The sequence below is a fragment of the Anser anser genome (genome assembly GCF_964211835.1).
Source record: "Anser anser genome assembly, chromosome: 3".
In the NCBI taxonomy this organism is placed as follows: domain Eukaryota; kingdom Metazoa; phylum Chordata; class Aves; order Anseriformes; family Anatidae; genus Anser; species Anser anser.
The window spans coordinates 40,378,744-40,394,432 of record NC_139722.1 but is presented as its reverse complement, the minus strand read 5'-3'; the positions used below and the strand labels follow the sequence as shown (position 1 = coordinate 40,394,432).

Sequence of the window (15,689 nt, the reverse complement as noted above, 5' to 3'; positions counted from 1 at the left end):
CTAGAGAATTCACTTGTGGCTTATTTCTCATCTTTGCCTTTCCTCCCACTTATCATATACCTGTTATTTTTTCCTCATTATTTTGGTTACAGCGTGAGTATGATGAGAACGAAGTAGATCCTTATCATGGTCAGCAAGAAAAGCAGCCTGAAGTTGAACCTTTGGACCTTCCTGATGACTTGAACCTGGAGAATGATGAGAAGAGTGATGATGAGGAGAAAGAAGGTGAAGGTACAGCTGAAAATCTCTCTACGGATTCCCAGATGAAAGCCAAGTGGAAATAGTGGAGGAAGAGTCAGATAATGAGCTTCTCTTCTCTATAAAGAGAAGAGAGATGGTGGTAGAATTCTATATAACAAGAAGCTGCAATTTCAGTTCTGCATATCAAAATATCAGGCTAGAACTCAACATTACAGCATTTTTCTTTACTTGCCTTTAGTGCACACTGTGGAGCATATTTTCAGATGTTAGCCAAGTGATACATCCTAATTTATTCTAGAAGCTTCTTGTTTCTTTTTTCGTTTTTGTGTTTTTTTTCCCCTGACATTTAGAAGAATTTGCACTTAAAATCAACTGACCATCAAGTATGTTAGATTAAAATGCATCCTCTTGTGTTGTCAGCTACAAACTAATCGCAAACTAATTCTAATAATAATAACAATAATAATAATAATAATAATAATAATAATAACTAAACTAATTCACTTAAAGAAATTGCCTGCTATAGAAAACCATAGATTCTATGTACAGAATTCTCAGTATTTTTTCTGTAAGATTTTTTCTGATAGGTTGCGTAGGTTTGTTCTGTTTATATCACTAGTATTCACAGTCTCTGTATTTCACTGAAAGCTTTGTATATGTTTCTGATTTTTTAATGCAGAAGAAGAGAATACTTTTGAAATAGATGAGAAACCTGCTGACTTAAATGAGGCAGAGAATACAGAAGATCAGAATGAAGAGGATACTGGTGAGGCAGAAAAAGGTGATCAGGATGCAGAACCTGCTGAAGAAGGCATTTCTGAAGATAAAGAGGAAAAAGAAGATGAAGGGGAGAAAGATGCTGATGAACAAGAAGGAAATACTGAGAACACTGAAGAGGCAGAAGAGGAAGAGTCGCAACCACCTGATGAAGAAAAAAATGAATCTGCTGAAGAGGAGAAAGAGAAGGGAATCCCTGCTGGTGACCAAGGCCTTCAACCTCAGGTACAGAGTAATAAATAAAAGCCTGTATTTTTTTTCCCCTGAGACTTCATTGTCTTCTGTTAATTTGAGACAACCTTGATATTGTGGTAGGAAGTTAGTAAGAATTTTTATGAAGATGACAGATTTGCTTACTATTTATCTGGTATATTTCTGCTACCTGTATTCCCGTTACCTCCTCAGCCTTCTGCTTCCCCATGCTTTTTAGAATGTTAAAATAAACTGATCTTATATCAGGCAGAGGAGGACAAAGATAATCCAGAGACGGATGAGCAGATTCCTGAGTCTGAGGAAAGAATGGAGCACGAAACACAAGGGCAGACTGGGCAAGAAAATCTGCAGAGTGACAGTGCTGTAGAACTAGCTGGGGAGGCTTCAGAAAAAGACCAATCTAAAGAGGTAAGCTATGTGGAAGCATCTGATTAGGAAATGCTGGACCTGTATGTTTTAAAGCTACAATCAAAGAACTGCTGCCATATTTTAAAAAGTGTCTAAGATGCAATTTTGGAACACCATTTAGAAATTCACCTAAAAAAATGAAGATACCTTCCTAGCAGTGACGTGTGTGGTAGGTTTAGGCTAATTCCTGGTCTGCAGGACTGTCTTGTCTGCCAGTATTTGCAGTTCTGAGCCATTCTTCATTAGCACGAGAAGGTTCCACAGCATTTCAGTTTAATTTTTAAAATTTGTCTGTAATAGTTGCTAAATGCCTTTTCAGTTACAGTTTCAATTTTTTGTGTGTCTCAGGAATATGGAAGTGGAGCTGCAAGTGCAAATCAATCAGAAGGCCATGAATCCACACGCATGGCCCGGATGGCTTCTGAAAAGCAAAGCAGAAAGAATACACAGGTTCTTGTTCTTTTTTTAAATAATTATTTATTTTTCTTTTTCTTTTATCTTTTTTTAAGCTTTGTACCTAATTTGAATCACTTAATATTAACCAGCAAATATGCAGTTCTGTTTCTCCTTGTTAGAACTCATGTTCTAATCTGTGTTTGTTTGCACCTCACTTGAAGTTCATGGTGTTAATTTTTCTCTTTTTCAGAGCTTCAAGAGGAAACCTGGTCAGGCAGACAATGAGCGCTCCATGGGAGATCACAACGAACATATCCACAAGCGACTGAGAACCATAGAATCCAGCAGTGAAGCAAAGCAGAATACAACTCAGCCTAAACAAAACGTGGAGGAGGCTGATGCATTTGAACATATTAAAGAAGGCTCTGAATGCTATGATGCACAGACCTATGGTACAGTGGTATTTCTGAGTGTAAAGAGTTGTCATTCCAGAATCAAATCCCAAAGCTCATAGTTACTGTAGTCTTTTGGGTGGTTTTGTTTTTTTGATGGTCACATTTAGCATTCTTGCTTTGCAAGACATAGCACTATTTCGTTACAATGAATGCTGTCTTTGGTAATCAGATACAGATAACATGTTTGAAAATACTGCATTCACTCATAAAAATTGGATTTTAGTTTGTTAAACCTATTTAAAATCTTCTCTCATTTCATTCATCTCATTTCATTTATTTTGAGGCCCACATTGCTACCACATGTTCAAAATACATAGGTTAATGCAACAGGTTCTTTATTTGTATCAAACAAATTGGTGACTCTTCAAAAGTACTCCTCTAAACTGACTTTAGTTAAATTATTTTCTATTAAAGTAATTAGTTTGCTTTATTCTTCAGATTTCCAGAGCAATAGCTCATTGACACAACATGGCACAGCACAGTGAAAGATAAATGTTTTGAGACAATAGATCTGTTGTGAAGTTCAGTAAAACTTAGATCCAATGACCTCAAAGTGCAGTAGTTTTTTATCACTTTTCTTTGTCGCTCTTCTTTTTCCTTCCTTTCCTTCCTTAATGAGTCTTGTTGCCTTCGTACAGATGTGGCTAGCAAGGAGCAGGAGAAACCTATTTTGCCTCTAAACGAAAACGAAGAGGGAGATTCTGAAGATGCAGCTATGGAAACAGAAATGCAGAACAACGAGGATCTCACAGCAGTAGACACAGAGGAGCTGAAGCCAGAAATGAAGTCTACTGCCTCTAAAAACCCTGGTATGTTAACCTAAAACCATTATAAACACACAAAAATGTGAACATCTAAATATGTGTGTAGGTATTTGCGTGTAGTGGATACATTCTCTAAGATTAAAACATCTGCTATCAGTTGATTTTTCTGCAATGGTGTTTTTACTCTGGCCTGGTAGCCAGCATTAGCCTTTTTTCTGCATCGGTTAAGTGACAGTGGTTTGCTGCTTTCTTTCAAGTTAAAGGTGTCTAATCTTTATGAACTTCTTTGACAAAGAAGTGAAAACCAAGCGTTTTTCCACAGTCTTAAACACAATGAACTGGCGTATAACAATAGATACTCCAGTGACACCAGCATCAGCACCATGTAACTCAACTTTTTTTATTTGTAACTTTGGATAAAACATCAGGAAATTGAGGACTGAACAATACCAGGTGACATAGCACTGTAGTGTCATTGTCTCACTACTTCCTTTCATAAGTGGAAAATGAAATAAAACTGAGCTGCCTCACACAAGTTTTATTTTGGTGAATTTAAGTAAATGAAACTATAGCCTGGAAGTTTGAATGGTTTCCGTATCAAACACAAAAGCTGGCTGGAGAGAGAAGATGAGTTTTACCAGCCTGAATTCGCATTTTCTTCTCCCACTCTCTTCAGGTTTAATCTCTTCACTTAAATCTAATAAGAAATTCATGGTACAGGCATACATGTAAGCAGTCTGTTTTTCCATGTAATTCTCTTAACAGTATGTACTGAAACACTTGAGTCTTGTAAGCAAGTCATGCTTTGTTCTTAGAATAATTCTTAAAAAATAAAAAAAAAAAAGTTGTTTAACAGTGTAGTATATTAGAAACAAAAATAAAAGAAACTCTTTAGTCCGGTCCTTTATTTGTAAATTGAACTCTGATTTACAGGAAATTGTTCCATTACTAAAGTAGAGAGTAAAAGATGAGATAAGAAAAGATTGCTGTTATCTTTTAAAAGATCACATTGTGAATGTTCTCAAATTGTTTTATTCTTCCCGTCACTTGGTCAGAGAGGCTGTGTAGGTTGAAAAATGTACGTCACTGATGGAATTTTCAAGCATTAAAGATTTGTTCACTAACACTTGGTTCGTTTTGCAAAATGGTTTGTTCTCTGAGTTGCAAGGCCTTGTATTCACTCTGTTCCTAGAACTGTCTCAACGTTTGTGCACTTCCCTTAAAAAATAATGCCTGAGCATTACAAAACATTGTGAGAGACTTTGAAAAGAGTCGAGATGCAATATCGATTGGTGTATTGTGTGACCCACAATTTGTGATTGTAGGACCAGGTGAAGTGGAGCCTGAGATCCAGAATTTTGACTCTGAAGATGTCAATGAACCTACAACAGAAAAGTTACCAAAAGTGACTGAAGAGAAGCCGGAGAGAAGCAAGGACTCTACCATACATACAGCCCATCAGTTTTTGATGGATGCTTCCCAGGTACGATACCTAATGCATCGTACAACCACAGAAACTGTCTGCTTTCATTGACCTGAGTTAATGACACTCTGAACGCCGACGTTTAGAATTACATTGATTCAGATAACTCAGTAGTGTGCTTTTCTTTAATAGCAAATGAAAAGTAACACAATACCAACTGTTGTATATGCAGCTGAATGATGCATTTAAAATGGAAATTCCTCCACATCCTTAGTAGTGAGATCCCATCCTCACTCCTGAAAAGAAACCTTTTGTTTGTAACTGTCGAGAACTGTCTTGCCCAGATGAATCTCCTGATAAAATGTTTGAGTGGAGCACAGAGCAATAGGCAAGGATGTGTGACGTTAAGGTAGAAAAGGGTTCAGAATGATGAGACAGCTATGTGTCAGTGACCTTAAAATACCACTGTGGACAAAAAATTAACTTCAGTTTCATCATTGGCAACACACTGCTTCCTTAAAGCTAATTGCAAACATTCTAGAACATTTGCAAGCCTTTTATGAGCTTTGCAATTAAAAATATACTGTTATAGCCTAGATCTTCTTCCTAGATTTTGTACAACACAGTTTTCCAATTGGTACTGGTAGCTGTGAAAAGCACATTTCATCATAGGGTTATGGCATAGAAGCAGTTGGCGGTGTATAACCAGCTGATGAAGAATTAATACTTCCGGTGTTTGTTTTTGAGAAGTACTAAATGTCCACACTCGTAATAGTGTGTCCTGAGTACGTACTTTGAGGGAAGTATCTTATAGTTTCTACACACACCACAGAAGGTTGTTCCTATACACATCGTGTATAGACCTGGTATTTCTACCTTCATGCTAAATGTGAAATGATAGCCCTTTGGGGAAAGGCTGCTGAATGAATGCGAGTGTGTTCTACTTGTCAGAATAGATAGGTGCTCTTTTTCAGTTGACATGCAAAACCTTAAACAGGAGGGGGAGCTGTTGCAGCATCACTTAAAGAGTAGAGGAGAAACATTGCTGGGGGAAAAGTGCAAATCTCATCTTTCAGCAGGAGAGGGAAGAAGCCCCCTGCATGTACATTCTTCCTCCCTTCCTTAAACCTGCAGTAGGTGACAAGTGGGATTGTTGCTGCTTCTGAAGGATTTAAATTACTGATACTGTTGAATTTGCATTCACAGGCTTATTTTTCTTAACCCAGTAAACCTGTGGGTTATGCAGACCATATACGTCTGCTTGTCTAAGTCACGGTTTTAAAAGTAAGGAACAGAAGCCGCTGAAATTACAATAAAAGTTGAAGAATGCATGTTAAGAGGCGTGTTAAGAGGAAGGTGTCATTCAAGCCTTTTGAAGTGGTTTGAATTATGATTTTTTTAAAAAACTGTAATTAACTGAAGAATATTTTATTTTGGAAGATGATAATGCTACATAGTATAAAATAGTTTGATCTCCATTATGCTGACATTAGATCTGGAGTTTGGCAGGATAGTTCATTCAAATTGTCTTGTGGTTCTGTACTTGATTATTTTCAATGTCTGTATAGAAGTGCCTAGCTTTGTTTATAGGTAGGTATTGGGGGGGGTATTTATACTTCGTGTACATGGAAGCTAACAAAAAATGAGATTTAGAATGAAATTTTCATTCAGATCTTTCAGGTGTTTTTGTGTCTATAGGAATAAGAACAATGCACGTTTCCTTTTTTATAGTTTGCTAAGGTTTGGGGACCAGCAGATACATGAACTTACTTTACTGTCTCATAAATCTTGTAACTGCACTTCTAGCACATCATTAGAGATCCTGAAGAGCTGAGAAAGGAACTTGAAAGGCAGTTGGAAGCTTGGCAGACACAGCAGCCTGGAACTCCAGAGGAGGTTAGTGATCTCATTTTAGTGTCAACTCTGTCTTAAGAATCCTACAATTCATTATTTTACCTTGTTTTACTGCTGAAGTGTTGAGGAAGTCAAGCAGGCTGGAATCTAAACATTCAAAATTGTGTGATTTAAATGCTGGGTTTTCTTACGTTTAACTTATTATCTAATAAAACAACAGTGTTCTTAAAGCAGGGTAATGTTTCAGATCTTGTTTTGAACGTGCCGTGTGCTATTTTCACAAAGTTACTCCGTTGGTAACGACTTCTAAAACTTGCATCATTAAAAACGTTTTTCTTGGCCCTGCCAAGCTCATTCCATTTTGAGTTGTCACCTGCAGTTAAGTGCTTATGATTGACACAAGCTGCCTTCCTCAGTTGCAGTGGCGGAGTTTGAGCAAGAGAACCAGAATCTGGTGGTAGATACTCGCTCTGACTGTCCTAGTCACAAATAATAAGCCATATTTGGAAGTCATTCCTGGATGAAATTGCCAGTGTAGAGACTTAATCATATTGCTGAACTATAATTTATGTAAGTAATGTTATTTGTGAGGGCTGAGAGAGAACCTTTATCGTAGAATCATTTAGGTTGGAAAAGACCCATAAGATCATCCGTCCAGCCATCATGTAACAGTACCAAGTCTACCACTAAAGCATGTCCCCAGGCACCTCATGCCCATGGCTTGCCTTCATGCAGTATGAGCTACCAGATGGTAGCCACTGCAAGATTTTCCTGTATCAACAGCAGTGCCCAAGTTCCGAGAGGAACAATCATTGTACATTGCAGTTTTGTAGCAGCAGGGAACATTCTTATTCGAAAGCAAATTGTTGTCCTTACATTTGTAGAGTGCTTACAAGACCCCTGTACAGTTTCAGCTGATACTAATTCCTCCTTGGTACGCAGAGGTTTGTTTTCTCTTTCAGGCAGTGCTTCCCAACTTTTTACATAATTCACTTTTTATTTTTTTCTGTGATGTATGATGTTTTAGGAGAAGGAAGCAGCCCAGTTGTGGCAGAGGTATTTAGTACTGACAGCTCCTCTGTCACAGCAGCTTTGTGAACAGCTACGGCTCATACTGGAACCCACTCAGGCAGCCAAGTTGAAGTAAGTTGGGTCTTTCTAAAGTTTCTTTAAATGCCTAACCTGGGGGGGTATTTTATATCTCTACAGTTAAAGTTCTTACTTTGTAGCAATTATTCCGATTTGCAAATGCATTAATTTTACTTCTGTATTGGAACTTCAGGTTATTTTATGAAACACAAATGTGATGTAGTGGTAAGTACTTATCCTGAGGATATTGCCTCCTATCTTTTTTTCTCCTGTGCATCTGCTGATCAAACCAGCTTAAACCTGTGAAATGCTGTTGAGTCACAGATTATGTTAAATGTCAAAATGCTTATAATGTTATTTCAAACTGGAGGGGTCTAAATGCAAGGTCTTCCATTTTAGATACCTAGGTTTAAGAACTTTTTAAGAGCACAGAACATCGATCTTGTATTAGAAATACGGGCATTTTATTTTATTTTTATTTTTATTTATACCTAAATACAGATATTCAGAAATAGTAATTCTTATATACTTATTTTACTTATTTTCCTAAAATATTGTAAGTATTTTGCTGCATACACTGCATAGGTCAGGATCTCTGGAATGAGGTATTTTATTGATTAAACCCTGTAACTACGTATTTTTCTCTCTTAACTTTCAGAGGAGACTACAGAACAGGGAAAAGATTGAACATGCGCAAAGTGATTCCCTATATTGCCAGTCAGTTCCGGAAGGATAAGATCTGGTTGCGAAGGACCAAGCCCAGTAAACGACAGTACCAGATTTGCTTGGCTATTGATGATTCCTCAAGTATGATAGACAATCATTCTAAACAGGTAAAAACGTTAAAAAAAAAAAAAAGGCACTTTGGAAGGACTATGAAGAAACTATCCCTGGCTGATGCATATGTCAGCGGCTCACCTGTTTCATGCAAAAGTGGTGGCTGTTGGAAAGCTGGCTGGTGATTCTAGGGCAGTTATTTATATCTGGTCCATGGGCTTGAATTCTTGTGACTTCAGCCTCTTAAGATTTGTTGCTAAAACTAAACTCATTAGATAAAGGTCTGCATATCCACTGGAAAATTATTTTTGTAGTTTTCTTAGCTATGTAGTTCATGGGGGGATTAAGTATTACTTTTATCATAGCTCTCATGTAGGCCTTTATGAAAAATGCACGTTTTCTTCAGTCTTTATTTCCCTAGCCTGCCTAAAGTGATATCACTATCTAAGTCAGTCAGCAAAAGTCCTCAAATAGAATTAGTGTGTTTTTATGTCAATGACTACCTCACAAATATAACAGGGAAAAAAAAAAAGATAGGTAGCCTCTTCAGTTATTTTACTAGATAGTGAAAAATAATTTCAGTAACGTTTTTCATACTGAATACTGAACTGTGAGGAAAAACTTGTAGTACCCCATTTTTCATTTAACTTCCTTCTTTAATAGCTTGCGTATGAATCCCTGGCAGTCATTGGGAATGCACTGACTCTTCTAGAAGTGGGACAAATTGCTGTGTGTAGGTGAGTTTATTTTCAATAGAGACACTTTTCTTTAAGATTTTTAGAGCAGAATGCAAGTACCGGTTTCACCCTATAACTTTTTTCTCTAAAGCTTTGGAGAGACTGTTCAGCTGCTGCACCCCTTCCACGAACAGTTCAGCGACCAGTCGGGGACACGGATATTGCGCCTTTGCAAATTTCAGCAGAAAAAAACAAAAATAGCTCAGGTACGCAAGAATGCCTCCAGGGCACCAGGTTTGCAAATTCTCTCCAGACCAAGACATCAGCAGCTTGATGGTTTCATGATTGCTTTAACTTTTGCTGGTTGTTTATATTTAAGTGTGTACTAACTCATTAGATAACAGTGAGTTATCACATGATCTTGTACAAGTAGGGATTTTTTTTCTCACTCATAGTTCTGATTTACGTCACATTTAAACATTCATCTTTCTCTGTGTCGGGTCTCAAACATTTCTGGGTATAAGCTCTCAGTCTTACTCTTGTCTGTGCCCCAATGACAAACCATACAACAGTTTGTGGGAGCTTGAAGGTTTATGTCCTGGATTCCAGGAAGAAGAACAGCTTTGTTTGTCAGGCTGTATGTTTGTCAGACTTGGCTGTTTCCTGAAGAAAATAACTTTCTGTAGTAATACTTTCTGGACTTCTGCAAAGTTTTCTGCTTTTAAGAAGGCTTTTGTACTCTTACCTTTCCAAATTTGAAGATGATGTTCTGTTAATACTAAATGAAAAAGGAGAGACCAAAATAGCTCAAATGTAATCTTAGAAATAGCAAAATTGGGAGTATTTGACAGCTGATGTCTTATTAATGGAGAATATGTGGCTAGATACATTTGTTTCAAGTCAAAGCCAAAGAAGTTCAACCTAGAAATAAGGTGTATTTTTTTAATGATGTCATTAATCACTTAAGCAGTTTACTGAAGTTTTGATGGCCTTATTAGCAATGGAAATTTTTAAATCCAGATTGAAGGATATTCTAAAGATTCTCTAATTCAAAAGCATGTACTGAATTCGAACAGGAGTTAATGCAAGAAAATGCCAAGGAATGCATCTGTGTAGGTGGCCAGGCATTTAAAATACAGAAATGTGTTATTTAAAATGTTATCGTTACTATGTTTAGTATTTTATAAGGTAACTTTATCTTCTTACTGGTTTCTTCTGCAGTTTCTAGAATCATCGTCGAGTATGTTTGCTGCCGCACAGCAGCTGTCTCAAAATATTAATCCAGGTGATTTTTTTTATTACTATGCTTGCTGCCGAGGCAGCACAATGTCCCAGAGTCACTACAGCCCTACAGTAATACCTTCACAGAAAGACTGGGATGACACAGGGATGCCACTTGCCTTAGGGCTGCTTCGGGTTTTGCTTTGTCCAAAGGAATGTTTGGTTAAAGCTTAGCTCAGATCCCAGAAGACACCTACCTCATATCTGTCAGTAATTCACTGAAATTTTGTTTAAAACTTTTTAAAAAGGTGTGCTTTACCGTACCCTGTTAGGTCATGTTTCCAGATCATGTGTAAACCCTAGGCAGTGCCTGCTTTCAGGCATCATCCAGCCTCTTAGCAGCCTGAACTCCCTCAGCATTTCTGGTCTTGACCTCAGCACTTCCTGTGAGCAAGAGCTTGACTTCCATAGGTATCCAGAAGCATACTTCTGAGGAGGATACATGTTTGCCTCCCACCTGCCTTTCACTGTGATGCAGACTTAGGTCATGAGCTTCTTGAGTTTCCAAGAAAAGCTGGAAGGCTTCTTACCTCATGCCTGACCCACAGTTAGACTGGTTACCATTTCATGGCTGACCCACAATTAGCCTAAACGACTGCTTTGTGCTCGTTAGAAGCTTATCTTGGTGACACCCATATTTTCAAAAAAGTTTTTTTTTTTGGTAAAGCACTCCAAGAAGTGGGCAATCCAGGATTTATAATCCATGGATGCTTCTTTGCCACAGGGTGGCTGTTGGGATATTCTGAGTGGGAGCAGCATCCTGTCCTGGGGAGTTAGGTCAGCGTGCAGCAGCATGCCCCAGAATCAGGGAGCTAGCAAGAGAAAAGGCAGTGGAATATATCACCCCTCTTTGTAAAAAGGGCAAGCACTGTCACATTTAGGGTTTGTCTGCAGAAAAGGAGGAAGTGTTCTGCATCTCTCCCTAGCCATTATGCTTAGGGGGGTGAGAGAGAGGAGAGAGAGGGGCTGTGACTGTAGTTACTGTAATTTCCATCGTATTAAAAGATAGTAGACATATAACTTAGGTAGAATACCTCTCTAGAGGGAAGTATCTCTGGCTCTGGGGGCAACTTGAGCAAGTAACGTGTCTCTAGCAAAATGATTAGTGCTGAGGAACATCTGCGCCGGGTATGTGTCGGGGGGTTTACTTCAGACTAGCTCATCTGGTCCCAAGTCCTGAATGCCCATTAGTGGTTGCCTTGGCTGTGCCTCTGGAGCCTGTCTTCTGCTTTAGCTTCATCCAAAAGTAATTCCTTCTGTGCACTCCAGTATTGCTGTGTGAGGTAAGCCGAGCCTGGTAAAGAGAGGAAAATATGGAAACCTGTCTCAAAGGCACAGTCTTAACTGTGCTGTGTTCCAAAATGAAACACTATTATAGACACATCCATAGGTTCCTGATTTTGGAGGAGTAGATTTGGATTCTTTCCATTTCGTTGCAGCAGCTGCTACTTCAACAAGGCTGGACTCTCTTAAAATTCAGCCAGTATTTAACTCCTAGGCACCTACTGGGCATGAAAGAGAAGCCTATGACTCAATTCCTTATGTATATTTCATGCATTTTTGTCTTTTCTTGTGCTACTGATGGACAGTTGTGGGGTTTTTGTTGTTTTTTTACCAGTTGATCTCAATGGTTTCATACAGTGGGGAAAAAAAAAAACGGGTTTCTTTGACCCACTTGTAACAGCAGCTTAATGTTAACTCACAGAATTCTACTTGATAAAGACTTAATTTCCTTAAGAAAACTCTGAGGGTTTTCCCATTATAGCCACACAACTAACAAATATGTCTGTTTGCCTTTTAAATGCCTTACTCTAATTTACTGGATTTTTATTTTTTTCTGTGCTCAAGAAACAGCACAGCTGCTTTTGATTGTATCTGATGGAAGAGGACTTTTCTTGGAAGGCAAGGAACGAGTGACAGCAGCAGTCCAAGCAGCTCAGAATGCCAATATCTTTGTTATTTTCGTAGTGTTGGACAATCCTAATTCCCGGGTAAGTGAGTGAACAAGGGAGAATTACTAAAGTGCTGTGAGTGAAAACCAATGCAAATCTTTTTCGTGTCTTTGTAGTGCTTTACAGCTATTTTATCTTTTGCAGAGGTCAAAGATGATATTTAGGCCAACTTCAGTTTTTCATGTGTGAAATATTCTAGGATTTCTTCCTATCTTTATGTTTATCCTCTTTAGTATTTAAAAGCACGCAGAAAAGAAACAGCTTCCATGTTACAAAGTCTAAATAGGAACTCCCATCTTAAAATATAATGGTTGTAGATTTTCTTCACCAGAGAAGTAGCTGGCGGGCTGGTAAATTCAAAGTTTGAGTGACCGTGGAATCACAGAATGGTTTGGGTTGGAAGGGACCTTAAGGATCATCCAGTTCCAGCCCCCTGCCATGGGCAGGGATGCCACCGTCTAGCCCCCATTGCCCAAAGCCCCATCCAGCCTGGCCTTGAGCACCTCCAGGGATGGGGCATTCACAGCTTCTCTGGGCAACCTGTGCCAGGGCCTCACCACCCTCTGAGGAAATAATTTCTTCCTTACATCTAATATAAACCTCCCCTCTTTTAGTTTAAAGCCATTCCCCCTTGTCTTATCCCTATGGTCTCCCCAGAGCCTTCTCTTCTCCAGGCTGAACAACCCCAACTCCCTCAGCCTGTCTTCATAGGAGCTCCAGCCCCTTGATCATCCCCGTGGCCCTCCTCTGGACTTGTCCTGTATCCGTGTCCTTACTGTGCTGGGGACCCTAAGTGATGCATTCTTCTGTCTCAATTTTGATAGAACACGATCAGTTCTGACAGCAATTTCGACTTGATATGACAGCAGGAGCCAGTATGAGATTAACAGACAGAAAAGAGCGTGTGAGAGTTGTGCCTGAGTTGAGAAAACTGGATAGCATTTAGGAGCTGGGAAAGAAGGGTTTTTAGACTTCCTTGTCTGGGAAGTGAAATGTCTGGGAGCTTTTCAGGGAGAATCTGTAATGTAATAAGTGAACAAACTTGAGTTTTACTTTGAATTTTGTGGTGAAGATTATAATTTTGTAATTCAAACTTTCTTCTTGTACCTTTTTTCATAGAAAACTTGCCTGCTCTATTTATTGTTGAAAAGCTAACAGTTTTCTTTCTGATAAACTATTATACTGTTCTGATTATACCTAGCCTAGTTATGCTGGCAAGCTAAAATTCTGGGCAGTGAAATGCCCTTTTCACAAGGTTTATTAGTCTTCTGAGCTTCTACACTGAGCAAATAAGAAGTTCCTTTACAAGAAGCAGAGATGGAATTTAATTTGATTTTTTTATGTTGAAATTAAAAACATTGCTAAAGAATCCTGTTGCATTCAGTCAATGCACAAATGCAAGTTAAATTTTTAGCCTTAAAATGCTTACAGGTGACAGTGTTGGGAAGGCACCAAATGCATAAGTAAAGTGATAACAGTAAAATGAAGTTATAAAATACTAAGGAAAGCAGGATTTCTTTATAGAAATTGGTATTGCAGGAGCTTGATTAAAGCTCTTCTGTCTAAAAGGGCAAAAACATTTAACAGCTTTGTGTTCAGCTTTTGATTTGATTTACCGTTGAATACTTGTGCCTTTCAATATTAAAACTTTATTAACCTTTAACAGATGAGGAATTACAAAAATTTGAAAAATAGAATAATTGATGCATGTAGTTGTGTAGTCATGTCAGCTCTTTTTTACAGGATTCCATCTTGGACATTAAAGTTCCTATATTCAAAGGACCTGGGGAATTGCCTGAAATCAGATCTTACATGGAAGAATTTCCATTCCCATTCTACATGATCCTTAGGGATGTGAACGCTCTTCCAGAAACTCTCAGTGACGCACTCAGACAGTGGTTTGAACTGGTGACTGCCTCGGACGCTTTGTAGACTTTGTAGACAAAATTAATACCTTATTGCTGCTAAACTGCTGAAATGCATGGAACGACATTTCATCGGAGGGTTCATGAGGTCTCTTTTTAAGTAGGATTAACATACAAGAGCTGCCCTCTGGCAGCCAGACAGCCTGAGAACAAAATGGTTTAGGTGTCTTCTCCCGTGTTTGTCAGAGGAGATTATGCAATGGTGAGACGGTGTTTCTTCATTGCTTACTACGTAAATGATGTAAAACTTTCTTCAGTTTCTCTTGTATTACATTTTTTTTCTTTTAAGTAATAAGTTATTTGTAATGTTCAAAGAGGTAAAGTTATTCCTACTCCTGTCTATTGCAATAAGAAAAATCAGTCTTGCTTCTTGGAAGGCATTTCTGTGTTAGAAGTACTTGAGCTGCCTTGCAAAAAAGCTCTCTTTAGCTTCACCCGGGTGGTTGGCCACCTCTTTGGGAAGGGGTGGGGGGAGGAAGTGGGTGAAGCAGATGGTTTTAAGCAACCAAAAAAAATAAGTACTTGAATACTTGAAACTGTTCTGCAGTTAAACGCGTTCGATATAATTGTTGCTGATTTTTGTCTGATAATATCATCAGGGAGTTTGATGAATAATGCCATATAGTAATCCCTGTGTTATCAGTTTACACTGTGAAGTTTGCCCCAGTGTCCAAGGCAGACATTGAGGACATGTTTCATTAATAAGATGTCTTAAAGCATGGACATGATTTTTCATTGCAGAAGCTATGCATCTTATATAGTCTGTTCTAATAAAAAGAGGTACCACTGTTTGTAATCATGCTGTCTGTCCTTTTTGTTAATTTATTCGAGCTTTGATCAACTGAATTTGCCACATGGAAATAGATGGCATTCTCCTGCAGTGCACAAATCTGAATTTTCATATGAAAATGTATTCTGGTTTATGTAACTCAACATCTCTTTTATGAGGATATGCCAGCGTGGAGCTTTGATTAGTGGTCTGGTCTTTTGACTCCTCCCTGGTCTGTTCAGATAGTGAAAATGTGCAGGAAACTTTTTAAAATGTCTACTCTACATCCATTGAAGATTTTCTTTATGTACAGAAATTGAAGGTGTCTAACTTGAAGTGTGGTGCAGGAGTTGATCAGAAAATGGCTGGAACATGGGTGCGTTCCCAAAGATGTGATTGTTCTGTTTGCTTTACAGATAGAAAAATCTCAACTGAAGTATCACAGTAGCTGTTTTGAGATCCACCCTGAGGGATGAGATGGATCAGGAGAGTTTTCTCACCTTACCTTTGGGACTGGTACCAGAGCTTTGCCACACTAACTCATGATAAGCAAATTTCAGAACAGAGAACTTAACAGGGGAACTGTGTCCCCTCAGAATTCAAATGTCAGGTACTATACAATATCCCTGCAAGGTTATGTAGGTTTTTTTTATACAAATGTGTCATGTATACAAACGTTTAAATGGTTTGGGAAATTTAACTGTGGAAATAGGTGTTCTTAGATCATG

General features: G+C 38.4%; 1 protein-coding gene across 2 annotated transcripts in view; it reads left to right on the top strand.

Annotated features, from left to right (window-relative positions):
• The window catches only part of MDN1 (midasin AAA ATPase 1), a 98,717-nt gene extending 83,729 nt beyond the window's left edge, over positions 1-14,988 (top strand). For both annotated transcript variants that reach the window (XM_083831500.1, XM_083831499.1), the window contains exons 88-102: positions 93-231; positions 881-1,203; positions 1,438-1,599; positions 1,948-2,049; positions 2,246-2,447; positions 3,089-3,259; positions 4,540-4,697; positions 6,444-6,533; positions 7,519-7,634; positions 8,239-8,413; positions 9,021-9,094; positions 9,186-9,300; positions 10,256-10,319; positions 12,164-12,306; positions 14,011-14,988. In XM_083831500.1, the coding sequence (XP_083687626.1) occupies positions 93-231; positions 881-1,203; positions 1,438-1,599; positions 1,948-2,049; positions 2,246-2,447; positions 3,089-3,259; positions 4,540-4,697; positions 6,444-6,533; positions 7,519-7,634; positions 8,239-8,413; positions 9,021-9,094; positions 9,186-9,300; positions 10,256-10,319; positions 12,164-12,306; positions 14,011-14,199 (2,223 nt within the window). In that variant the 3' untranslated portion in view covers positions 14,200-14,988. The remainder of the gene's footprint in view (positions 1-92; positions 232-880; positions 1,204-1,437; positions 1,600-1,947; positions 2,050-2,245; positions 2,448-3,088; positions 3,260-4,539; positions 4,698-6,443; positions 6,534-7,518; positions 7,635-8,238; positions 8,414-9,020; positions 9,095-9,185; positions 9,301-10,255; positions 10,320-12,163; positions 12,307-14,010) is intronic.
• The last annotated feature ends 701 nt before the right edge of the window (positions 14,989-15,689 follow it).